Source organism: Sapajus apella, unplaced genomic scaffold (genome assembly GCF_009761245.1).
Source record: "Sapajus apella isolate SASKATOON/1434 unplaced genomic scaffold, GSC_monkey_1.0 scaffold48, whole genome shotgun sequence".
In the NCBI taxonomy this organism is placed as follows: domain Eukaryota; kingdom Metazoa; phylum Chordata; class Mammalia; order Primates; family Cebidae; genus Sapajus; species Sapajus apella.
In genome coordinates, this window is record NW_022436988.1 from 6,279,295 (window position 1) to 6,305,028 (window position 25,734).

At 48.2% G+C, this 25,734-nt stretch overlaps 1 protein-coding gene and 1 pseudogene across 2 annotated transcripts; both read left to right on the forward strand.

Annotated features, from left to right (window-relative positions):
- Nucleotides 1-908: 908 nt before the first annotated feature.
- On the forward strand, nt 909-18,785 carry ST6GALNAC1 (ST6 N-acetylgalactosaminide alpha-2,6-sialyltransferase 1). Of its 2 annotated transcripts, none has more exons than XM_032241565.1 (9): nt 909-1,233; nt 14,328-15,003; nt 16,163-16,331; nt 16,521-16,692; nt 17,037-17,175; nt 17,427-17,530; nt 17,720-17,809; nt 17,896-17,995; nt 18,285-18,785. In XM_032241565.1, exons 1-9 carry the CDS (start codon nt 1,103-1,105, stop codon nt 18,492-18,494), a joined length of 1,791 nt encoding a protein of 596 aa, XP_032097456.1. In that variant the 5' UTR covers nt 909-1,102; the 3' UTR covers nt 18,495-18,785. The 2 variants fall into 2 exon arrangements, with proteins under 2 accessions (XP_032097456.1, XP_032097457.1); XM_032241566.1 differs by having other exon boundaries at nt 974-1,233; nt 16,554-16,692.
- A 585-nt stretch (nt 18,786-19,370) lies between these two features.
- The window catches only part of LOC116525420, a 15,996-nt pseudogene continuing 9,632 nt past the window's right edge, over nt 19,371-25,734 (forward strand).

Below are 25,734 nucleotides of genomic sequence, written 5' to 3' on the forward strand. Positions count from 1 at the left end.
TTCTCTGAATTTTTGAAGTTTTCTACAAATGGTCTTGATATTTTTCCTCTGAAACATACTTTTTTTTCCCCAAGAATTACGTGGGTTTTGTTTTGCATTGCTTTAATCAAGGTAGAGTGAATAATTTCTCCAAGGTGCTACTAAGCAGTGGGTGAGAATGCAATCACGGTCACTCAGCCTACAGTTGGGATGAATTTCAAAACGCCTCGGGGACCTGTTTGAATCTTTTCTGCATTATTATTTTCAATAAACCTGGGACGACAACAACAAAAACATCATGGCCAGGCGTGGTGGCCGATGCCTGTGATCCCAGCACTTTGGGAGGCTGAGGTGGGAGCATCACTTAGGTTCAGGAGTTTGAGACCAGCCTGAACAACATACTGGGACCCATCTCTATTTCTGGAAAAAAAAAAAAAAAAAAGCAATGTCTAAGTCAGTTGGGTCTGGACCCCCAAACCAGTGGCTGACCGCGTGATCTTGGGCTGGCAGCTTGTTCTTGGAGGCAGTTTCCTCCACTGGATCATGGGGCTGATGACAGTACCCAGCCCCTAGAGTGGCTGTGAGGGTTCCACAAGTGCCTACGAAGACTCCCCAGTGCCCTGCTCAGAGTGAGCCCTCCCACGTGCTGGTCATTGTTAAAATGGTCTCGATTTCAGATGAGAAGGAGGAAAGGTTGAGCTGAAGTGTTGAACGTGGTGTCTTCACGATAATCCCACAAGGTAGACAACTGCTTTTTCCATGTATATGGAGGCAGATAGGTTAAGAAACCTTACCGAGATTGCATATAATGTGGTTATATTTCTCATAAAGCTTGACATTCAGATATTGGCTTCAGAGACAAAGGGAGAAAAACGAAAGTGTTTGAACAACAGGAGTTTCCCTCCCTTCAAGCCATGCCAGCCTATAAGCCTTCATAAAGCAGTGAAGGCGGATCCTCCCTCCCCTGGCAGAGACTGATAAACTCAGCACTCGCAGGAGTGGCTCATTGTTAGCACAAAAGGTGTGCACTTCCCTCGGGCAAACCCGAGCGGTAAGTCTCTCTGCTGCCCACATCAAGGCCCCAGGACATGCAGAACCTGCCTCTAGAGCCCAACCCACCACCATGAGGTCCTTCCTGTGGAGATGCAGCCACCCGAGGCAAGGCATCCAGTGGTCCTTGCTCCTGGCTGCCCTGGCCGTCTTTCTCTTCGCCTTGCCCTCCTTTATTAAGGAACCTAACACAAAGCCTTCCAGGTAAGATTCTCACCCTTTCCACTCCTCTGTTTTCATTCATTTTCAGTTTTTAGAGCAAACTGAAAACTGATAGTGCAGGGAGGACTGGGGAAGCCTGAGCCACCTCTGTGTCCACACGGGAGTGTCAGGGTCAATGTTCTCAAGAACCATTGGGAAGAAAGACTAATTAACGAGAAGACTTGCAGGAAACAGAAGTGGTGGCAGTGGGGAGCCAAGAGGCCATGGGATATTCGTGTCCAGCTACCATGGGTCGTGCACAGGAGCTTGAGAACTGGTGGGTTAGGCCTGCAGAGTTCAGACAGAAGACATGCCTGCTTTCCCCTCAGGGAATGTGAGTAATGACAGCAGCTTTGGGTTAGTTCTTACATGCCGTTCTCTACGTCCTGAAGCGAAAGAGCCATCCTGTGTGATCCACTTGTTTCAGACCCGGATCCACCCTAAGTTTGTCAGTAAAATGGAGGGCCTCCCTCTTAGGGAGGCAGTTTCAATTGTGGATGCCAAGTTAATTCTTCAAAAAGACCTTCTAGACCATTTTTCTTAGACAATACACACATCTCCAGCAGTTAGAAGTCCTTTTCTTTTTGTTCGAGATGGAGTCTCACTCTGTTGCCCAGGCTGGAGCGCAGTGGCATAATCTCGGCTCACTGCAGCCTCCACCTCCCAGGTTCAAGCAATCCTCCTGCCTCAGCCTCCTGAGTAGCTAGCATTATAGGCGCACACCACCAGGCCTGGCTAAGTTTTTGTATTTTTATTAGAGACAGGGTTTCGCCATGTTGGCCAGGCTGTTCTTGAACTCCTGACCTCAAGTGATCCACCCACCTTGGCCTCCCAAAGTGAGCCACCGTGCCCAGCCAGTAATTTCATTTCACTGTTCTTAAACGTTGAAAGTAATGCAGGCTCTCACAGAGTTACAAAGAAAGTGCAGGTCTCCACCTCTATGCACTCTTCAAAGTGAGCACTCTTGATACTTGAGGGCACATGGAATTCTATTATTATGTAGCTAACGCTGCTATAGCGTTTACTGTGTGCCAGCCCCTATTCTAGATGCTTGATGTATGTTAACTCACTAATTTTTTTTTTTTTTAGGAAGAAAGAGAGAAAGAAAGAAAAAGAAAAAAAAAAAAAAGAATAAAGGAAAGGAAGAAAGAGGAAGAGGAAGAGGGAGAGAGAACAGGGGTGTTGCTTTATTGCCTGGGCTAAAATGCAGTCCAAAAATGGGTATGCCTGTAATTGTGTTTAATAATAGAGACATAAAAAAAAAGGGGGGGGGGAGAAAATAATTAACAAGCAGCCAACCAATATTTCATTTAAACCTGTAAATACGTGTGATGTAGTACTGATAAGAGTGTATATTTTGTGTATTTAAAGTGGAGAGTTCTATGAATGTTAATTAAGTCTACTTGTTCCGGATCTGAGTTCAAGTCCTGGATATCGATGTTAACTTTCTGTCTCATTGATCTATCTAATATTGATGTTGAAGTCTCCCGCTATTATTGTGTGGGGGTCCAAGTCTCTTTATAAGTCTTATATATCTGGGTATTTCTGTATTGGGTGCATATATATTTAGGATCTTTAGCTCTTCTTGTTACATTGATCCTTTTATCTTTATGTAATATCCTTCTTTGCTTCTTTTGATCTTTGTTGCTTTGAAGTGTATTTTATCAGCAAAATTTGCAACTCCTGCTTTCTATTTATTTATTTTTGCTCTCCATTTGGTTGGTAAATTTTTCTCCATCCCTTTGTTTTGAGTCATTGTGTATCCTTGCATGTAAGATGGATCTAGATGTAGCATACCAATGGGTCTTGGCTTTTTTTTTTGCCTGTCTGTGTCTTTGGATTGGGGGATTTAGTCAATTTAAATTTAGAATTAATAACAATATATATGAGTTTGATGCTGTCATTTAATGTTGGCTGGCTGTTTTGCCCATTAATTGATGCAATTTCTTAATTATTTTGATGTTCTTTATTTTTTGGCATTTTTTAGAAAGGCTGATACTGGTTGTTCCTTTCTATTTGTAGTGGTTCTTTCAGAAGCTCTTGTAAAGCAGGCCTGGTGGTGATGAAATCTCTGAGTGCTTGCTTGTTCACAAAAGATTTTATTTTTCCTTCGCTTATGAAGCTTAGTTTGGCTGGATGTAAAATTCTGGGTTGAAAGTTCTTTTCTTTAAGGATGTTGAATATCAGCCCCCACTCTCTTCTGTATTGTAGGGTTTCTGCTGAGAGATCTGCTGTGAGTCTGATGGGCTTCCCTTTATGGGTAACCTGACCTTTGTCTCTGGCTGCCCTCAGTATTTTCTTTTTCATTTTAACCCTGGTGAATCTGGCGATTATGTGCCTTGAGGTTGGTCTGCTTGAGGAATATCTTTGTGGTGTTCTGTGTATTACCTGGAGTTGAATATTGTCCTGCCTTGCTAGGTTGGGAAAGTTTTCCTGAATAACATCCTGAAGCGTATTTTCCAGCTTGGATTGATTCTCTTCGTCACATTCAGGTACACCTATCAAACGTAGATTAGGTCTTTTCACATAGTCCCATATTTCTTGGAGACTTTGCTCGTTCTTTTTTATCCTTTTTTCTCTAATCTTGTCTTTTTGTTTTATTTCATGAATTTTGTCTTCAACCTCTAATATCTTTTCTTCTGCTTGATCAATTCCGCTGTTAAAACTTGTGCATACTTCGCGAAGTTCTCGTGTTGTATTTTTCAGCTCCATTAATTCACTTATACTCCTCTCTAAATTGTGTGTTATTTTTAACATTTCATCAAACCTTTTTTCAAAGTTGTTAGTTTCTTTTTTTTTTTTTTTTTTTGAGTCGGAGTTTCGCTCTTGTTACCCAGGCTGGAGTGCAATGGCGCGATCTCGGCTCACCGCAACCTCCGCCTCCCGGGTTCAGGCAATTCTCCTGCCTCAGCCTCCTGAGTCGCTGGGATTACAGGCACGCGCCACCATGCCCAGCTAATTTTTTGTATTTTTAGTAGAGACGGGGTTTCACCATGTTGACCAGGATGGTCTCGATCTCTTGACCTCGTGATCCACCCGCCTCGGCCTCCCACAGTGCTGGGATTACAGGCTTGAGCCACCGCGCCCGGCCAAAGTTGTTAGTTTCTTTGCATTGGGTTAGAACAAGTTCTTTTAATTCCCAGAAGTTTCTTATCATCCACTTTTTAAAGCCTGTTTCTGCTAATGGAACACAGTCTTTCTCCATCAGGCCTTGTTCTGTTGCTGATGAGGAACTGTGATCCCCTGTAGAGGGAGAGGCGTTCTGAGTTTGGGTATTCTCAGCCTTTTTAGGCTGTTTTCTTCCCTACTTTATAGATTTATCCATCTGTGGTCTTTATAATTACCGTCTTTATAGTTGGGTTTCTGAATGGATGTCCAACTTGTTGATTCCCGGCGCTAGAATCTGAGCAACCCACTGCACCGGCCAAAACAGCGGCGTTAAGATTGATGGTGCTTTTCTGACCCTGCACCAAGAACCGCCGCTCCAAGGCAGCAGCAAAACTGCCTCAGCGGCCTCAAGAGTCGCGCTGGCGACACGTGGGGCTCCTCCGCTGGGAATCTCCCGGTGGGTGAGCAACAAAAATTGATCTGAAAGTGTGGCGTCCTCTCGTTCTCTGCTCTTTTAGTGGGAGCTATATTCCCGAGCTGCTAGTGATCAGCCATCTTGGATCTCTCTCCCACCACACTAATTCTTATTATTAGGAGGACACTGAGACACAGAGAACTGAAATGAGTCTCCCAAGATCACCCTCCTAGTATGTGGCAGGGCCAGGATTCAAACCCATAGCCTGTGCTCATTACCTTTATGCTATACAAGCCAGATAGGAAAGTAGATAGATAGATAGATAGATAGGCAGGCAGATAGAGAGAGAGAGAGAGAGAGAGAGAGAGAAAGATAGGCAGATAGATAGATAGATAGGCAGGTAGATAGATAGATAGTAGATAGATAGAAATAGGCAGATAGATGATAGAAAGATAGGCAGATAGATAGGCAGGTAGAGAGGCAGACAGATAGATAGATAGATAGGCAGATAGGTAGATAGATAGATACAAACATAGGCAGACAGATAGATAGATAGGCAGGTAGATAGATAGATAGGCAGGTAGGTAGATAGATAGATGGTAGATAGATAGAAATATAGGCAGATAGATAGATAGATGGATAGATAGATAGATAGGCAGATAGATAGATAAATAGATAAGCAGATAGCTAGATATACAGGCAGATAGATGGATAGATGGAGATATAGATATTTATATAGTATATAGATATATACATATAGATATATATACACAATATATACACTATATACTGATATGTATACTATATGTTAGGTAGCATGAGAGATATGTATACATTGGTATATAATATATATCTCAATATATAGTGAGAGATACGTGTATATACAGATATATATTGTATATAGAGATCTGGATATATTCACACATATATGTCACATAGATACTCATAGATATGCACAAGAGAGCTGTATATATACGTATATATATGTGTCTCATGCTACACACTGTCCCACAGGTTGACCTTGTAAGTCATACTATATCATGGACATCATTCCATGTTGGGACATACCGGTCAACTCCCTTCTTTTAACAGTTGCTTAACATTCCACAGAGTAGTCACCCTTTACTTAACCAATCCCTATCAAGTTTCTCACATACTTTGACCATTTGCGTAAGTGATATCTGTGTAGATTTCTTGAAGTGGAATTGCCAAGACGACGGATATGTTTACATGAAATGTCAATGGACACCATTGAATTGTTCTCTCAAAATGCTTCACCAACAGGTGTGAGAGTTAACTTTCTTCACCTCCTATGAGCACACTGGCTTTCATTAAGATTTTTAAGGTTTGATCAGCTGATAGGTGAAAGTGTTTCTCTTTTTAATTTGCATTTCTCAGATCACTGATGAGTTTGAGGATCTTTATTAGTCATTTGTATTTTTCTATGAATAACCTGTTCGTATCTTTCTTCTTTTTTATTAGCTATTTATCTTTTTCGTACTTCCAGGAGCTTTCTGTGTATTAGGGATACTAAACTTTTTTATCATGTATTACAATACTTCGAATGTCTTCTTCAGCCTGATGTTTGTTTGGTTTTATTTCATTGTTTGTGATATGTTATACAGAAGTAATTGTTACGTCAATAAAATTTGTCTATCTTTTCCTTTATGGTCACTGGACTTTGCGAGATTTTTAGGAAGGTCAGTCCCACCCCCAACATTATGTATACTTTCTTCTACACTGTCTACTAATATGTCTGTACTGCTGTTCTTTAAGCTTAGTAAGAATCCATCAGCAATTTACTTTTGTGTGTGATATGAATATAGGTTTGTATTTGTTGGAACTCTAGATTGCATTTGACAAAAACCCAACTCAACGTAGCTTAGCTAAGAAGATGGTGGGGAGGAAAGCTCAGGGGACTGGAGTTCTCTGGAGCCATGTTTTGGGGTGGCAGTGCACTGCCCGAGAATCACTCACAGTGACCGGGCCTGGCCGCCTCAGCAGATGCCACATGCCCTGGAGTTACGGGGCAGATGTTAAGTGGAGTGGCGTCTGGTTCTGGTCTAGAGATTTCTGAAGGCAGAAAGTTGTTGGAACTGTCCATGATGTAATGTACCTGGGAAGAGACAGAACCACCCAGCCCCTCCCAAGTCTTCACAGCCCAGAGGCAGTGGAAGGAAGTTCAGCACTTCCTGGTGGGAGAGCAGGAAGCAGACCCTTCAACTGCCCAGTTACCTGCTGAGCAATAATGGGGCCCTCACTCCAGAAGTGTTCGGGGTCACTAAATGTCGCAGGGGGCAGTGGGAGACGTGACCTAGAAAGGACCCTCCTGTGGGGATTCTCGGTGTGAAGGAGAACCCCTCCCCAGAGAACGACATTTACCAATGTGCAGAGACCACCAAGTCAGCAGGGGGTCCTTACATCAGACAGAAGCTAAATGAACCTCAGGGCGGGCAGGAACTCCCAGCCCCACCGTCCACGACAGGAGCTCACTAAAGTAAAAATACCAGAGGCGTTAGGGCTTAAAAAAAGAGGGGGAGTTTTCTCGGTGCCTGACTATGACTCTTGCTGCCCCCCTCTCTCCAGCTTCCCCAATCTCCCCCTCATTTCACCCCCACATCTCCCACCCCTGTCAGACCAGAGTCTGAGCTCTGGGCTGGCTAGGGTGGGGAATAGAAAAGCTTAGAGCCAGGTAGAGCACCTGGTGCATGTGTGTGTCTATCATGCAGTTATATGAATTTGTGAAATTACATGAATTACGTAATTTATTTTCTTTTTTTTCTTTTTTTTTTTTTTTTTTAGAAGGAGTTTTGCTCTTGTTGCCCAGGCTGGAGTGCAATGGCGCGATCTCGGCTCACCGCAACCTCCGCCTCCTGGGTTCAGGCAATTCTCTTGCCTCAGCCTCCTGAGTAGCTGGGATTACAGGCACGCACCACCATGCCCAGCTAATTTTTTGTATTTTTAGTAGAGACGGGGTTTCACCATGTTGACCTGGATGGTCTCGATCTCTTGACCTCGTGATCCACCCGCCTTGGCCTCCCAAAGTGCTGGGATTATAGGCTTGAGCCACCGCGCCCGGCCTTCTTTATTTATTTTTTAAATTTTTCTTTGAGACGAAGTCTTGCTTTTGTCCAGGCTGGAGTGCAGTGGCATGACCTGGGCTCACTACAGCCTCTGCCTCCTGGGTTCAAGTGATTTTCCTGTCTCAGCCTCCCTAGTAGCTGGGATTACAGGTACCTGGCACCACGCCCAGCTAATTTTTGTATTTTTCGTAAAAACAGGGTTTCACTACGTTGGCCAAGCTGGTCTCAAACTCCTGACCTTGTGATCTGCCCACCTCGGCCTCCCAAGGTGCTGGGATTACAGGCGTGAGCCACCGCGCCTGGCTGTTTATTTGTTTTCCAAGACGGAGTCTTTGCTTTGTCACCAAGGCTGGAGTGCAGTGGCTCAATCTTGGCTCACTGCAACCTCTACCTCCCATGTTCAAGCAATTCTCCTTCCTCAGCCTCCAGAGTAGTTGGGACTACAGATGTGCGCCACCACGTCCGGCTAATTTTTGTATTTTTAGTGGAGATAGGGTTTCACCATGTTGGCCAGGCTGGTCTTGAACCCCTGGCCTCAAGTGATCCGCCCCCCTCAGCCTCCCAAAGTGCCCGGCCGGCAAGTCGTATTTGTCTGTGTTTCCTCAGGGCTTTTAACAGGCAGGCCCTGGACCCAGTGCAGGTGCTTTATAAATGCTTGTTGATGAAAGAATGAATTTGTCACTTTAAAAAACATGCCAAAGAAAAAAAATAAATAAGAAATAAAAAAATGAAACAAACAAAAAACATGCCACAATGTTTAAACTTTATTCATGGCTATCAAAAACTTTAGAATAAGGGAGTTAACTTGATTAAATTCATGATTTATGCAGAGTACTCTGTCAGTAGATTACAGGACGAATGATAGGGGAACGTGGTTTTAGAGGGGATGGTGTAGAAGCCATTGCAACGGTGTAGGATAGCGTTAATGAGATCGTGGCAAGGACAGTGTGAATCGGAAGAAAGGACTGAGAAGTCAGATCAGCTGGACTTGGCAACAAACAGGATGGTGGGCGGAGTGTAGCAGAAGAACTTCCAGACAGTTTTACGAGGCCAGCGCAGTGGCTCACCCCTGTAATCCCAGCACTTTGGGAGGCCGAGGCGAGCGGATCACGAGGTCAGGAGATCGAGACCATCCTGGCCAACCTGGTAAAACCTGGTTTCTACTAAAAATACAAAAATTAGCTGGGCATGGTGGCAAGCACCTGTAGTCCCAGCTACTTGGGAGGCTGAGGCAGGAGAATTGCTTGAACCCAGGAGGTGGAGGTTGCGGTGAACTGAGATCTTGCCACCATACTCCTCCCGGGTGATAATGAGACTCTGTCTAAAAAAAAAAAAAAAAAAAGTAAAGTCTTTTCCCCTCATAACTTCTCCAGATTGATCTGTTTCACTACACCCTGAACATGGAACCAAATCTTAACTGTTGGGGGTACAAGATGGAGAGGGAGACAATTAAATAACATTTCAAAATAGTATATAATTACATTCTAAAGCATGGCAGGAGCAGAAAGGGGTCTGGCTGTCTATGCCCTGAGGTGCTAACAGTAGATTCTTTGCAGGGACTGGGATAATGGGAGGTTGCTATCCTTTCATGTTTGAAGGCATTTTCTGCTTTTTCTTAATCTTAATAAGCACACATTGCTTTTCTTTTCTTTCTTTTTTTTTTTTTTGAGATGGAGTCTGGCTCTGTCGCCCAGGCTGGAGTGCAGTGGCGTGATCTCGGCTCACTGCAACCTCCGTCTCCCAGGTTCAAGTGATTCTTCTGCCTCAGCCTCCCGAGTAGCTGGGACTACAGGCACGCATCACCACGCCCAACTAATTTTTGTATTTTTAGTGGAGACAGGTTTGACCATATTGGCCAGGCTGGTTTTGAACTCCTGACCTCATGATCCACTTGCCTCAGGCTCCCAAAGTGCTGGGGTTACAGGCGTGAACCACTGCGCCCGGCCACATTGCCTTCATAAAAAGAAAAATAATTCATAAAAGTTCATTTCTGAAGACTCAGGGGAAAAAAGACCCAGGTTAGGTAACCTCTCCATACCAAAGTATCCCCCAAGCAAAACTGTCCTCCTAGGGTGTCACCACTGCCTCTCATACATGTGACTCACGTCATCATACCGATGACACTTTAAGGCAGCTACTTATGTGTGTTTCTCTTATAGACTGTGAGCTTCTTAAAACCACTGATGGGCCGGGCGCGGTGGCTCAAGCCTGTAATCCCAGCGCTTTGGGAGGCCGAGGCGGGTGGATCACGAGGTCAAGAGATCGAGACCATCCTGGTCAGCATGGTGAAACCCCGTCTCTACTAAAAATACAAAACATTAGCTGGGCATGGTGGCGCATGCCTGTAATCCCAGCTACTCAGGAGGCTGAGGCAGGAGAATTGCCTGAACCCAGGAGGTGGAGGTTGCGGTGAGCCGAGATCGAGCCATTGCACTCCAGCCTGGGTAACATGAGTGAAACTCCGTCTCAAAAAAAAAAAAAAACAAACCACTGACGATCGCTTTTTTATCTTTAATCCCTACCAGATACCTCTGAATGCCTGACATGTCACGGCTTCTTAATGAATATTGCAGAATAAACATTGCATTGTGTTTTGAAATTCTCATGGAACTTTCCATAAGGTGTCTCATTCACTCGGTTTGTTATTGTTGTTTTGAGACGGAATCTCCCTTTACTGCCCAGACTGTAGTGTCATGGCACGATCTCTGCTCACTGGCAACCTCCACCTCCCAGGCTCAAGCAATTTTCCTGCCTCAGTCTCCTGAGTAGCTGGGATTACAGGCGTTTACCACCACACCTGGAAGGGAAGTTTCCATCGACTTCTTGAGGTTGGGGGTTGGGAAGTGGAGGTCGGGGTGATTTCACCGAGGAGCTTTGCTAGGTAACAAGGGCTGTTTGTTAAACCGAGTGCGCAGCGTGGATTTTGCTGAACGGCCTACGCCAGCTTGGAGCTTCACTGAGTAGTCGGACCACGGGGAGCATGAGCCTCAAACCTACCCGCACAGCACTCAGACCTTCTCCTAAGCAAATGTGGAATGAATTGATCAAGAATATGTTCACTAACTCAGGTTTTCCCCTCTGCGTTGTGGCATCCTTTCAAAATGGATACTTTGGGGGTGTCTTCCCAGTCCATGAACCAGTAACCCCTCTTCCTCTTGAAACTGTCCTCTTCCCTGGGGCACAGAGTGGGCCCCAGGATGTCACATAGCATGTGACCCAGACCCCTGGAAAAGCATGGAGTTAGGACCCAAGTGGGCTACAGTCTTCTCCTGCAAGAGTGAAAAATTGGCAGCAAAGAGAGTCCACGGTCTCCAGCACGGGTGTTAGGGGTGGCCATATTCCACCAGCCTGTGGGCTGGAAAGCAGAGGAGGCCTGTCTGCAGAGACGGAAAGACAGAGAGGAAGACGCCGGGTGCGGTGGCTTATGGCTATAATTCCAGCACTTTGGGAGGCTGAGGCAGGTGGATCACAAGGTCAGGAATTCAAGTCCAGCCTGGCCAATATGGTGAAACTCCGTCTCTACTAAAAATACAAAAGTTAGCTGGGTGTGGTGGCCGGTGTCTGTAATCCCAGCTAGTCAGGAGGCTGAGGCAGGAGAATAGGTTGAACCCCGGCGGGGGGCGGAAGCTGCAGTGAGCTGAGATCACGCCACGGCACTCCAGCCTGGGCGACAGAGCGAGACTCCATCTCAAAACAAAACAAAACAAAGAAGGTGTATGTTTCAAGGAGGAAGGATGGATCCCTGGGAGGTAAGGAGGAAGAACTGTCAGCTGTCAGCCCTTTCCTAATACCCTGGGGAAAGGTAGTTTTTGTTCAGTTTCAAGGTCAGAATAGAGAGTGCCCCCGCTGGAAACCCCGAGCAAATGTGTTTCTTTGAGGCTGAGAAAGGCTGGGAATACCAGCCAGGGTCAGCTGCAACTCAGGCTCGGAGGCCTGATGGAGGAATGGCTAGCAGAGGTAATCTGCTTACTTCCCATACAGCCTTGGGCCATCCCTGCCTTCCTCCAGTGATCACAGACCTTTGCTTCCTGTCTTGAATAACAACAATTGTGCATTACATAGGTCCAAGGCCTGTGCCTTATTCAAGTTGTATTCCTGGGGCACACTGCACAGAATAGACATTTAGTTAACATTTGTTGGATGCCCGCCACCACACTCAGCTAATTTTTGTATTTTTAGTAGAGACGGGGTTTCACCATGTTGGCCAGGCTGGTCTCGAACTCCTGACTTCAGGTGATCCACCTGCCTTGGTCTCCCAAAGTGTTGGGATGACAGGCGTGAGCCACTGTGCCCATCCAGAAAATAGATTCAAACAAAAGCAAAATCGGATCTGAGATTCGTACATAGGACATATGGGAGAATATTTTATCCAACCAATTTTTGTAGAGACAGGGTTTTGCCATGTTGCCCAGGCTGGTCTTGAACTGCTGGGCTCATTCATTACAGGCATGAATGAATTTATCTTTTATTAATACTACTGCTAGAAAAAGCATTATAGGATGGAAATCAGATTGTGCCCCCCACCCATGGCCACTCCCTTCCTTCTGCCGCCACCCGCCACCACCACCATTCCTACTGGAAATTCTTCAATAGCTCCTCTTGAACAGGTGGACAAATGATAACCTCTAAACTCCACAATCTGACCTGTGACGCAGATCATAAGCCAGCCTTGCCCACCCTTTGGGAACACCGTCTGTCCCACACTCAGGGTTTTGTAATTGATCAACAGTCTCAAGGCACCATGCATTTCATGTTTCCAGGGCCGAAACCTCCACCTCCCCAACCCCCTGCCACTCCTAATCCTCTTGGAGGGGAAGCTCCTCTAGGAAACCTTCCTCACTTCCAGCGTAGGCTGTCAGAGCCCTTCCTTCCTGCTCCCAACGAGCTCACGCATTCTCCAGGCAGCGGGACTCCTTTTTCTGACTGCCTCTCACTAGAGTTGTTCTTGCTTATGGCTGGAAAACATGGCTTTCACTTGCGACCTCTGGCCTCTCACATGAGATGTGGCACATAGAGTGGCCTCTCAACAAATATTTGTTGAGTCATGTATTTTTTTCCTAGCCATGCCAACTAGCGAGAGTTAGGTGGGTCTTCTTGTTGCTGCTGTGTTTGAGACAGGGTCTCGATCTCCTGCCCAGGTTGGAGTACAGTGGCTCCAACTCAGTTCACTGCGCCCTCCCACTCCTGGGCTCAAGCGATCTTCTGCCTCAGCTTCCTGAGTAGCTGGGACTTTTGTACCGATGGGGCTTTTGCCGTGTTGTCCAGGCTGGTCTCGAACTCCTGAGCTCAGGGTATCCGCCCGACTCAGCCTCCCAAAGTGCTGGGATCACAGATGTGAGCCATTGTGCCTGGCCAAGAGTAAATTTTTTTTTTTTTTTTTTTTTTTTTTGAGACGGACTTTCACTCTTGTTACCCAGGCTGGAGTGCAATGGCGCGATCTCGGCTCACTGCAACCTCTGCCTCCTGGGTTCAAGCGATTCTCCTGCCTCGGCCTCCTGAGTAGCTGGGACTACAGGCATGTGCCACCATGCCCAGCTAATTTTTGTATTTTTAGTAGAGATGGGGTTTCTCCATATTGACCAGGATGGTCTCTATCTCTTGACCTCGTGATCCACCCACCTCGGCCTCCCAAAGTGCTGGGATTACAGTCATGAGCCACCGCAACTGGCCAAGATTCAACCTGTTTGAATCCAGGCTGGCAGCTGTCATCCTGACATCAGTGTGCTTGTCCCACTTCCTTGTGAATGAGGTAACTCTGGTTACCTATGCTTCCAGCAATAGCAACAAAAAGGGCAGCTGAACCACGCAGATATCAGGTGACAGGACCAGGGTCACACAAGCTCATTCTTGGAAGCCACAACCTCAAATGGCTGTACCCTGGGGGCCCAGGAGCAAGCACAGCGACTGGGGTGCAGTGCTGGGAAACATTTCAGCTCCAGTCTCTTTAGTACCCTTTTCCAGCTCCTCAGGCTTCTGGCTATTGTCAGGGTGGCTTGCTGGTCAGAGGTAAGTTTGCAGACCGCCTGGTAAAGGACATGATGTGAATTTTGGTAGTGGTGGTGACACCCCTTCCCTCCCTCTCCTATGGGGACTAGTTGGAAGTCTGCCTGGGAGGACAATAATAAATACTACCGGGCTGGGCGTGGTGGCTCACGCCTGTAATCTCAACACTTTGGGAAGCCAAGGTGGGCGGATCACTTAAGGCCAGGAATTCAAGACCAGCCTGGCCAACATGGTGAAACCCCATGTCTACTGAAAATACAAAAATTAGCCAAGTGTGGTGGCAGGTGCCTGTAATTCTAGCTACTCAGGAGACTGAGGCAGGAGAATCGCTTGAAGCCAGGAGGAGGAGGTTGCAGTGAGCCGAGACTGTGCCACTGCACTCCAGCCTGGGTGACAGAGCAAGACTCTGTCTCGAAACAAAAAACTACTTTTGCTTCTGACCTGTTTCCACAATCTTCAGCCTTCATCAAAGTTACCTCTGTCCCTAGGTATCGAGGCACAGAGAACGTTAAAGTGAGGTCTCCCCAGTCCCTGCAAAAGCCTGAGCCCCAGGCACCCACGAGAGCAAGGAGGGTGACCGTCTCTGCAGAGCACGGTGCCCTCGGCACACACACCCAGCCCAGGGCCCACAGTGTCGGAGAGGGAAGAACGGAGGCCGACCAGGCACCGCTGGAAGAGCAGGGCAGGGCAACCGGCGAAGCGCAGTGGGCGGCAGCATGGAAGAGCCCCAAAAAAGAGAAAACCATGGTGAACACACAGTCACCCCCAGGGCAAGACGCACGGACAGCGGCACAATTATGGAAGAGCCAGGAAGCAAAGATGGCCCGAGGAGATGGGGGCCAGGCTGGGAAGCTGACGGCCACCAAGACAGCATCGGTGAAGCACAAGGGCAAAGCAGCGACCACCGCAAAGGCACTCATTCCCAAAAGCTGGCACAGAATGCTGGCCCCCACAGGGGCAGTGCCTACGAGGACAAGACAGAAAGGAGTGACCGCAGCAGTCATCCCACCCAAGGAGAAGAAAGCTCAGGCCACCCCACCCCCTGCCCCTTTCCAGAGCCCCACGACGCAGAGAATCCTAAGGCTGAAAGCCGCCAACTTCAAGTCTGAGCCTCGGTGGGATTTTGAGGAAAAATACAGCTTTGAAACAGGGGGCCTCCAGACGGTGAGTTTTTGCCACCACCCCTTCCCTCTGGCTCCCAGCTCTGAAGCCCCTCCAGAGACACAGCCCAGCCCACCCTCTCCTCACCTCCTGGGCTCTGCTTCTAGACTTTGTCTTGTCCTGCCCCAAGCTCATCTTGAAGCACGGCTCAGCCCCACACGACTCTGCCCGACCCATCCTTCCAATGATGGCCACGAAGGGGGACGAGGAGCAGGCAGGCCCTGGACCCCTGGTGTGAACAGCATAAGAGGGGTGGGTGAGAAGGGGCCTGCCCTGGAGGCCTGGAGGCCATCCATCTGGGGTGAGAGGGTGTGATCTACTCCCGGCTTGGCCCCTGAATCTCCATCCTCTGGTGGGGGCTGCAGGGGAGGAACTCACAGACAACACCCCAACTTCACTCCCAGCTCTGTCCTCCAGGAATGCCTTGTCTTCCCTGCAAAGTCAGTTCCACAGCCTCCACTCTCTTCCAACCCTAAGGAAACAGGCTGGCTTAACAACACCCACCCATGTGGTCCTTCTCATCTGCACTTGCACAGAGGGGCAGTATCCAAAATGTGTATGTTGCTGGGTACAGCGGCACACGCCTGTAGTCCCAGCTACTCAGGAGGCTGAGGCAGGAGGATCACTTGAGGTTAAAATGAGCTATGATGGCACCACTGCACTCCAGCCTGGGCAGAAGGAGGAAAGGAAAGACAGAAAGAAGGAAGGAAGGAAAGACAGAAAGAAGGAAGGAAGGAAGGAAGGAAGGAAGGAAGGAAGGAAAGAAGGCAGGCAGGGAGGGAGGGAGGGAGGGAGGAAGGCAGGCAGGCAGGCAGGCAGGCAGGGAGAGAGGGAGGGAAATGCACATTTATACACATATGACTGCAACCACAGCAGTGACAGCTCACTGGACACATGCCACATTCCCAGGATGTGGTTCCTCTACACTTACGAAGGGACATTTGCCTTGCCAGCCGAGAACACCCATTTCCCAGAACCCTCAGGGCCTCAAGGAGCCCAGACAATGTGGAGGGGAGGGTGAGCAGACCCTGAGAGTAGGATGGAACAGGTCTCGGAGCCGCGGCTTCCACACTGCGAGGCCCAGCCCTTGGTCCCACGGCGCAGCCCCTGCCAATGGCCTTTCTGGGCCTCGCCCTTCCTGACCTCGTCCTCCTGCGTACAGACCTGCCCTGACTCCGTGAAGGTCAAAGCCTCCAGGTCGCCGTGGCTCCAGAAACTCTTTCTGCCCAACCTCACTCTCTTCCTGGACTCCAGACACTTCAACCAGAGCGAGTGGGACCGCCTGGAACACTTCGCGCCACCCTTTGGCTTCATGGAGCTCAACTACTCCCGTGAGTCCCTACCCCGGGGGAGGTGTGGGTGCGCAGTAGGCCAGGGCAGAGGGCGGGGGCCGAGGGCAGAGGGAGAGGGCAGCTGGCTTCTGGTCTGCCTCTTCCCTGGTGTTTGCCAGACCTGGGAGGAATAGCAGGTCGGACTCCCGTCCATTCCAGGGCTCTGAACGGAGCCCCGCCTTGTTCCAGTGGTGCAGAAGGTGGTGACCCGCTTCCCTCCAGTGCCCCAGCAGCAGCTGCTCCTGGCCAGCCTCCCTCCTGGGAACGACCGGTGCATCACCTGTGCCGTGGTGGGCAATGGGGGCATCCTGAACAACTCCCGCATGGGCCAGGAGATAGACAGCCATGACTACGTGTTCCGGTAAGCTGTCCTGCCCAAGCTCCCCAGCGCCTTCCGGCCCCTCTCCTGCCCCTCTCCTTCCCCCTCCTGCCCCCTCCTGCCCCCTCCTGACCCTTTCTTGACCCTCTCCTGCCCCTCTCCTGCCCCCTCCTGCCCCTCTCCTCCCTGCATCCTGCAGACATGGACTCTTCCAAGACACCCATAGCATATTCCACGCCTGCATCTGGAAGGTGGAATTCCTGGGCTCTCCTGAGAACTGCAGCACGTAACTGCTGCCTCCCCATTGCTCCTTCCTTTCCCCACCCACCTACACACATCTCCTTCCTCTGCTCACCTATCCAGTCTGATTTTATCTTTCTGTACAGACTGAGCGGAGCTCTCATTAAAGGCTATGAGCAGGATGTGGGTACTCGGACATCCTTCTACGGCTTCACGGCCTTCTCCTTGACCCTGTCGATTCTTACATTGGGCAATCGGGGCTTCAAGAATGTGCCTCTGGGGAAGGTGAGCAAAGAGGGAGGGGCCTGGCCACACCCAGACTCTGGATGGGGGAGCACACAGGTGAGGAGGGAGAGGAGGCTTGCGTCCGGCCGGAGTCTGCAGTTGGTACAGGCTCCCCTTCCATCAGGCAGGCATGGGGAGGACAGTCAGACCAGCCAGAGGAGAGCAAGTGGGCAGGTGAAGTCAGAGAGGGGCCGCCCAGCGTGGGTCCTGAAGGCGGTGCTGTGGGACCACTCCCTGTCCTTGGTCCTCAGGATGTCCGCTACTTGCACTTCCTGGAAGGCACCCGGGACTATGAGTGGCTGGAAGCGCTGCTCATGAATCAGACGCTGCTGTCAAATAACCTTTTCTGGTTCAGGTACCCACTGCCCTCCTGCCATCCTGTTATCCCAGGCTGAGCCATGTCGTGAGTGGCTGTAAAGGGTTGGACAGGTGGGGACAGCCTGAACTATCACCTGGAGATGGGACACCAGTCATGCTCGTGAGCCTGACTTGGCCCACACCAGGCCAGGTAAGGGAACTCTCAATGACTCCTTGGTCACCGCAGGCACAGACCCCAGGAAGCTTTTCAGGAAGCCTTGCAAATGGACAGATACCTGTTGCTGCACCCAGACTTCCTCCGATACATGAAGAACAGGTCAGAGCAGAAAGCACGTGACACACAGCCCAGGTCCCTGTTATCCTGGTAGTCCCCTGACAGCTGGGGGTTTGGGCATTTCACAGGTTTCTGAGGTCTAAGACCCTGGACGGTGCCCACTGGAGGATATACCGCCCCACCACTGGGGCCCTCCTGCTGCTCACGGCCCTGCAGCTCTGTGACCAGGTAAGTCTCCACCGCAGCTGCAGAAATACCTGGAGAAACCGCTCTGAGCTATTCCTGGGCCTGCGCAGCATAGGACAATGGATGGGCTGGGTGCACCCCTCTGGTCGGAGGGAGGGTAGGCATGAGTATGGGTGCATGCTGTGGTGTGTGGGTATCCAGGGACCTGCACCCAGACCCACTGGGGTGGAACCAGGAAAAAGAACCCCCACCCTCCACACAGAATGAGCCATGAGAAGAAGCCTGGGTAACAGCAACTACAGGCCCTCTGTCTCCTCCAACCTTGCTGTAGGTGAGTGCCTACGGCTTCATCACTGAGGGCCATGAGCGCTTTTCTGATCACTACTATGATAAGTCATGGAAACGACTGATCTTTTACATAAACCATGACTTCAAGTTGGAGAAGGAAGTCTGGAAGCGGCTACACGATGAAGGGATAATCCGGCTGTACCAGCGTCCTGGTCCCAGTCCCAGCCCCAGAACACCCAACGCAAAGAACTGACGGGGGGCTGGGCTGCAGTGTTCTCCTCACCCGCCAGTGGGAATTTTGAGACTCTGACCGTTTCCCAGGGCTTGGGCCACACTCCAGGCCCTTCAGGCGTTCGGGGGGAACACTTGAATCCAGGGCAAGACTCTCCCAAGATGGCAAATGGCTGATTGAGATTTTGAAGTTCTTCAGTACCTTGCTGTAGGTCCTGGAGGAGATTCCTGAGCCCAGGGTTTTTTTGTTCTTGTTTTTGTTTGGAGACGAAGTCTCGCTCTGTGACCCAGGCTGGAACACAGTGGTGAGGTCTCGGCTCACTGCAACCTCCACCTCCCCGGCTCAAGCAATTCTCCTGCCTCAGCCTCCTGAGTAGCTGGGATTACAGGCGTGTGCCACCATGCCCGGCTAATTTTTTTATTTTTAGCAGAGACAGGGTTTTAACATGTTGGTCAGGCTGGTCTTGAACTCCTGACCTCATGATCTGCCCGCCTTGGCCTCCCAAAAGTGCTGGGATTACAGGCGTGAGCCATTGCAGCTGGTGAGACCAGGGATTTTTAACTGAATGGGGTGATGAGTGGTCGATACCACAGCTCCTGCTGAAAAGCACTCTCCTAGTCCAAAAGCTGCCTGATACAGAGAAAAGAGCTTGGATGTACAGAAACACATCGATCTGGTTTAAATTCCAGATCCAGTTTGCAGTTGTGAAATCTTGAAGGTATTACTTAGCTTCACTACAGATTGTCTAGAAGACCTTTCTAGGGGTTATCTGCTTCTAGAAAGGTCTGTACTTGTCTTTAAGCTATTTGGCAGCTCTATGTGTTATAGAAAACTGGTAAAAATACAAATGATTGTTATCCATGGAAATGCAAATAAATTTCATACAATGAAGATGCAATGAGTTAGTACTCTGTGGATAGTGACCAGTTCTGCACGTGGTCCTTTTCATTCTTCTATTCTCCCCATTAACCTCTTTCCTTTCTCAGACCTCCACAATGAGAATTTGAGCTAAGCCAAAGACATTTCAGTTCACCTTACCCTTTGAGCTCTATCTGCAGGATTTGGACTCTGGAGCCGGAACAACTCCAACAATTCTAAATCGAATAAAGCGGCCGAGCGCAGTGGCCTGTAATCCCAGCACTTTGGGATGCCGAGGCAGGCAGATCACTTGAGGCCAGGAGTTCAAGACCAGCCTGGCCAACATGATGAAACCCTGTCTCTTCTAAAAATACAAAGGTTAGCCAGACATAGGAGCAGGCGCCTGCAATCCCAGCTACTCGGGAGGCTGAGGCAGGAGAATCACTTGAACCTGGGAAATGGAGGTTGCCGTGAGCCGAGATCGCGCCACTGCACTCCAGCCTGGGCGACAGAGCGAGACTCCGTCTCAAAAACTAATAAAAATAAAAAGAAATGACAGAATAAGGGCCCTTGGTAAGAGGGTGGAAGGGTGAGAGGGGAGCTTCCCTTTAGACTTCATGCTCAGGGAGGGAGGGGACCAATGGGACAGGGATTTGCTTTGCACTAAAGGGTGCAGTGCCAGCTCCGGGCGGCAGGTGGCGGCATCTCGGCGCCCTGTCCTCCGCGGCGCCCCAGGCTCAGTTCTGCACACGGGTGGAAGGAAGCGCCACCCACGTGCATGACTCCGCCACCGTGGCTTCTCTCCACCGCAACCGTGGGATGGACAGAGCCGATCTGGCAGAGCCCTGATCGGAGGCGCGCTTGGGAAGAAGGGCCATTGGCGCCGCTGCCGCAGGTGCTTTCGCGTGGGCCCCTCCAGAGGAGGAGCTCGTGCGCGTGGGCCGGGGACGGCGCCAGCCTCTGCCCCGCGACCTGAAGGACCGAGCTGCGTGCGGGGCTGAGAGGGGTGCCGGCAGCCAGGGGAGAGTGAGGCGAAGACGCGAGGCCCCAGCCACCCCCGGGGCTGCAGGCCTGGGCGGAACAGGCCGGAGGGCGCTGAGCTGAGCCGCCGAGCCCGTGGGACCGGAGGGCGTCGGGAGGTTGCCGGGGCTTGTCGGGGGGCGGCCCTGTGCCGGCAGCTGAAGGTCAGATCCGCCTGGGTCGCCCGCTTCCCGGTGCTCTGCACCCTGCAAGAGGCGGGTGGGCACCGGGGAGACCAGGCCAGGGGCGTTCACAGCCTAACTCCAGCTTCACTGGTCTGAAGAGCAATAAATGCTTTTCCCCCCACAAAGCTCTAGTCACAACGAGTGGACACCACATCAGGTCAGAGCAGGAGAGAAAATGCGCAGCCACAGGCACAGAGCTCCCTTACCCGTTATTGGCCTCGTCAAATTAAACTCAGGCTACCCAGACTTAAGGACTGAGCCTCACTTAGTGTTACTCTGGGTCCAATACTGATGGGTTAACTCATTCTGCTAGTATAAGCCAACAGAATTAGAAAAGGTAAGTCAATTAGAGGCACACGAATTAGAAAACCGCAAAACGGTGATAAATAGGCTACATATTACAGTAAGTTAGCGGGGTACAAGATTACCTTATGGAAATCAATAACCATCATAAACAGAAATAATAATCAGGCAGAGGATATAATATAGAGAAAACCCATTGACAATAGCGGCAGTATGTGTATGAGGAAAACATTAAAACACTCCTGAAAGACACAGAAGTAGATCTGAACCAAGTCATCTTTCGTTCTTGGAAAAGATGACTCAATATCATAAATATGTCAGTTCTCCCCCAAGTTAATTAATAAATTTAATGCAATTCTAATAAAATGCCAAAACATTTTTTTTCTAGAGCCTAAACCTATCCAAATATTCATATGGAAGGATAAAAATGCAAGAATAGCTAAGAATACCTGCGGAAGAAAAGCTGTGAGAGAGGTCTACCTCTACCAAATAATCAGACATACTATAAAGTCTCTATAATTAAAACAGTGTGGTGCTGAAGCAGGAATAGACCAGTGGAATGCAATAGAAAGTCCAGAAATACACCTGAGTCTTGTGATGAATGGTGCTTGGAAAGCCAGATAGTCATTGAGAAAGAGATCAAACTAGGTCTGTAACTCCCACCACACAATTAAATTCCAGATGGTTCAGAGATCTCAATGTAAAAACACGAAATGATAAGAGTTCTAAGAATTCATGTGTGAATACCTCTTTAATCGCAATGTAAAAAAAGATTTCTAACTAAGACTCATGAGCCAAAGGCAGTACAAGACTGGTAAATTTTACTACGTAAAATTAATAAAATGTGGCATGGCCAAAAAAAAATCACCGTGAGGTCAAAAGACAAATTAAAAAGTGGGAGAAAATATTTGTCACACATATCATGGACAAAGGCTTAATATGCCTCATATATGTGTGTGTGTGTGTGTGTGTGTGTGTGTGTGTGTGTATGACTTTGAGGAAAACAAGACCAAAAAATTGAAAAATGGGCAAAAAAAATAAATAGCAACTTCCTAAAAAAGATGTAAAAATGACTCTTAGACATGTGAAAAAAATGTTCAGTTTGACTCATAGTAAGTCAGTAAGTAAGTAATCCCAGAACTTTGGGAGGCAAGGCAGGAGGATCACTAGAGGCCAGGAGTTCAAGACCAGCAGGATCACTAGAGGCCAGGAGTTCAAGACCAGCCTCGGCAACATAACAAGACCCCCATCTCTATTAAACAAAAACAAGGAAAAAAAGAAAAACTTTAAAAAATTAAATTTAGAAGGGTTTTTCTGAGCAAAGAAACAATGAATCAGGCAGCATCCTGAACCAGTAAAGGTTCAGAGAGCCCTACCCAGCATCCTGGGTAGGCGGGACTTACAGACAAAAAAGAGAAGTGATGTAAAGAAACAGCTAGCTGGATTGGGCTGGACTCAGTTGCTCACGCCTGTAATCCCAACACTTTGGGAGGCTGAAGCAAGCAGATCACCTGAGGTCAGGAGTTTGAGACTAGCCTGGCCAAAATGATGAAACCTCATCTCTACTAAAAATACAAAAAATAGCCAGGTGTGGTGGTGGGCACCTATAATTTCAGCTACCTGGGAGGCTGAGGCAGGAGAATTGCTTGAACCTGGGAGGCGGAGGTTGCAGTGAGCCAAGATCACACCACTGCACTCCAGCCTGGGCAACAGAGCAAAACTCTGTCTCAAAATGAAAAAGAAACGGCTGGATTGGTTGCAACTCCACTTTTGCCTTATTTGGACAAATCTGAACAGTTTGCAGTCTGTGACTGGTTGAAAGCCCAGCTGCTATGATTGACCAAGCCTTGGCTATTTGTTACAAGACTATTCTCTCAACTTTAAGCTGTAGTTTGTTTACAAACCAAGTTAAGTTACAGTTCTCTACGTACAGAGGCTACCTTAGGACAAATTTAATTGAACAGTACTTATGCCTCGTATAGGATAGAATAAGAAATAAGCAACCAGGCACGGTGGCTCGTGCCTGTAATCCCAGCACTTTGGGAGGCCGAGGTAGGTGGATCACTTGAGGTTAGGAGTTCGAAACCAGCCAACATGGCAAAACCTCGTCTCTATAAAAAATACAAAAATAAAAATGAAAAATTACCTGGGCATAGCGCAGTCCCAGCTACTTGGGAGGTTTTAAGGCAGGAGAATCACTTGAACCTGGGAGACGGAGGTTGCAGTGAGCTAAGATTGTGCCACTGCATTCCAGCCTGGGTGACAGAGCAAGACTTCATCTCAAAAAAAAAAAAGATTTACCAAAACCTAGTGAGATTGATTACCTAAGGGGGCTAAATAGGAATAGGGCAGAAGGGATAAGAGAGTGCATTGGGCCGGGTGCAGTGGCTCACGCCTATAATCTCAGCACTTTGGGAGGCTGAGGTGGGTGAATCACCTGAGGTCAGGAGTTCAAGACCAGACTGGCCAACAAGGTGAAACCCTGTCTTTAAAAAAAAAAAAAGAGAGTGTAACTAAAGGTCAGCAGAGGTAGTGGCGCTACTCTGAGCATACCTTTTTGCAGTTTTGCCTTTGCACTGTACATACTTAAGAAATAATGAAAGTAACAGGATGGGGGGAAATACTAAAACTGAATGCAAAGAGAAACAAATAAACCTAGCTATTAAAATCTGCTTCATAACCCCACAGAAGGGCTAAAACAATATTCCAACTATATATCCTCAGAATACAGACAAAAAGAGTAACAAACAGTGAACTCTAGTCGGTGGGAAGGTTTGTTTTTCACAGTGCTGTAGCTCTATCATTCTGAAGCTACTTTCAATGAATTATAGGGTTAAGCAAATAGGAAAACAAGTCAAGGAAAATGAGACTTCTGCTTCTCATTGTCAAAAAAAAGTTACGATTATGGAAAGGGGCAAGGCTATAATGAACAATGAACCCACTGGTTGGCCTAGAAGTGAAGGTATCGGTATGTACTTGTGGTTTTAGTTCTAAAGAAAGAATTCTGGCTGGGCACGGTGGCTCACGCCTGTAATCCTAGAACTTCCTGAGGCCAGTGTGGGCACACTGCCTGAGCTCAGGAGTTCGAGACCAGCCTGGGCAACACGGTGAAATCGCATCTCTACTAGAATACAGAAGAAATTAGCCGGGCGTGGTGATGTGTACCTGTAGTCTCACCTGTTCGGGAGGCTGGGGCAGGAGAATTGCTTGAACCCGGGAGGCAGAGGTTGCAGTGAGCCGAGATCGCATCACTGCACTCTGGCTTGGACAACAGAATGAGACTTCATCTCTTAAAAAAAAAAGAAAAGAAAGAATTCTATGGGTGGGGATATGCCTATAAACATGCACACACGTATACATATATTCCCTAGAGCCGTTAACTAATAGAGTCTAGAATCAACGAAACTCCCGTAACAGTGAGCACATGTAATGTCCAGATCTTGGGTTCCTAAATAGCATTCTTCACTGTAAGCAACCAGGACTTCTTAGAGAAATGGCTGATTCCATGCCTGGGGTAGGGAAGGTGTAAAATGAACCTGGAACATTTTATTGTTCTAGAAAGTAAGGAAGCGCTTAAAGAACCACACACATCAAAAGAACACAGAAGCTAGCCTGAAGGAGCTCCCACTGGCTCAGTACAGGATGATTTGAGATGAAAACAATGATAGTAATGAATTTCAACACATTCAATAAATGGAAATTTATGAGTCCATATTGATATAAATAAATACATACACACATATATAAGAAAATCTTTTTCTTTTGAGGCAGGGTCTCACTCTGTTGTCCAGGCTGGAGTGCAGTGGCATGATCTCAGCTCACTGCAACCTCCACCTCCCAGGTTCAAGTGATCCTCCCACCTCAGCCTCCTGAATAGCTGGGACTACACGTGCACACCACCAGGCCTGGCTAATTTTTGTATTTTTTAGTAGAAATGGGGTTTCACTATGTTGCCCAGGCTGGTCTTGAACTCCTGGGCTCAAGTGATCCACCCGTCTCAGCCTCCCCATGTGCTGGGATTGCAGACATGAGCGATCGTGCCCAGCCAAAAAATCTGTAGCTTTAAATGCAGTTCAAGATCAACCTAAAATTACATACTCATTTTCCACGAATTATCTTCCCTATTGATAAATTGTTTTTTTTCTGTTCCTCAGATGGTCTGTACAATAAAGGTGAAGATTAAGAAATTTATCTGAAATATAATAGGCAAGTTGGCAAATTCATGTCATGCCAGCCTGCCCCCAAACCTCCATTCTCCTCATCCCTTGTGGCTGTATCTGCTTCTTCCCCACAAATATAAGAATAAATAGAAGTTTTAGAGGGAATTTAATAGTGTGATACCCCACACTTACAGCCTGATGAAACCACCTGTGTATCGTCTGACATGCTTCTCAACTGTGAACACATAAAAAATGTGGCTCTGCTGGCCAGGCGCGGTGGCTCATGCCTGTAATCCCAGCACTTTGGGAGGCCGAGGCAGGCGGATCACAAGGTCAACAGATCGAGACCATCGTGGCCAACATGGTGAAACCCCGTCTCTACTAAAAATACAAAAATTAGCTGGGCGTGGTGGCACGCACCTGTAGTCCCATCTACTGGGGAGGCTGAGGCAGGAGAATTGCTTGAACCTAGGAGGTGGAAGTTGCAGTGAGCCGAGATCGCGCCACTGCACTCCAGCCTGGTGCCTGGTGATGGAGCAAGATTCTGTCACAAAAAAACAAAAACAAAAACACAAAAAACAAAAAACATGGCTCTGTTCATTAACATTAAGAACACAGAACCAGGAAATCTTGGCTCCTAAAATCAAAGACCATGAAAAACTTTGAAGTCACATTAGTAAGAATGGAACATCCCACTCTTGCCCAGAGGGTGGAGCATCCCACTCTTGCCCAGAG

What these genes read in the sequence shown, in the direction of transcription:
- ST6GALNAC1 (XM_032241565.1), top strand. Translation starts at nt 1,103, where the DNA reads ATGAGGTCCTTCCTGTGGAGATGCAGCCACCCGAGGCAAGGCATCCAG. An exon ending in CCTAACACAAAGCCTTCCAG is followed by an intron (nt 1,234 to 14,327) that starts GTAAGATTCTCA and finishes CTCTGTCCCTAG; the next exon opens with GTATCGAGGCACAGAGAACG. An exon ending in CATGGAGCTCAACTACTCCC is followed by an intron (nt 16,332 to 16,520) that starts GTGAGTCCCTAC and finishes GCCTTGTTCCAG; the next exon opens with TGGTGCAGAAGGTGGTGACC.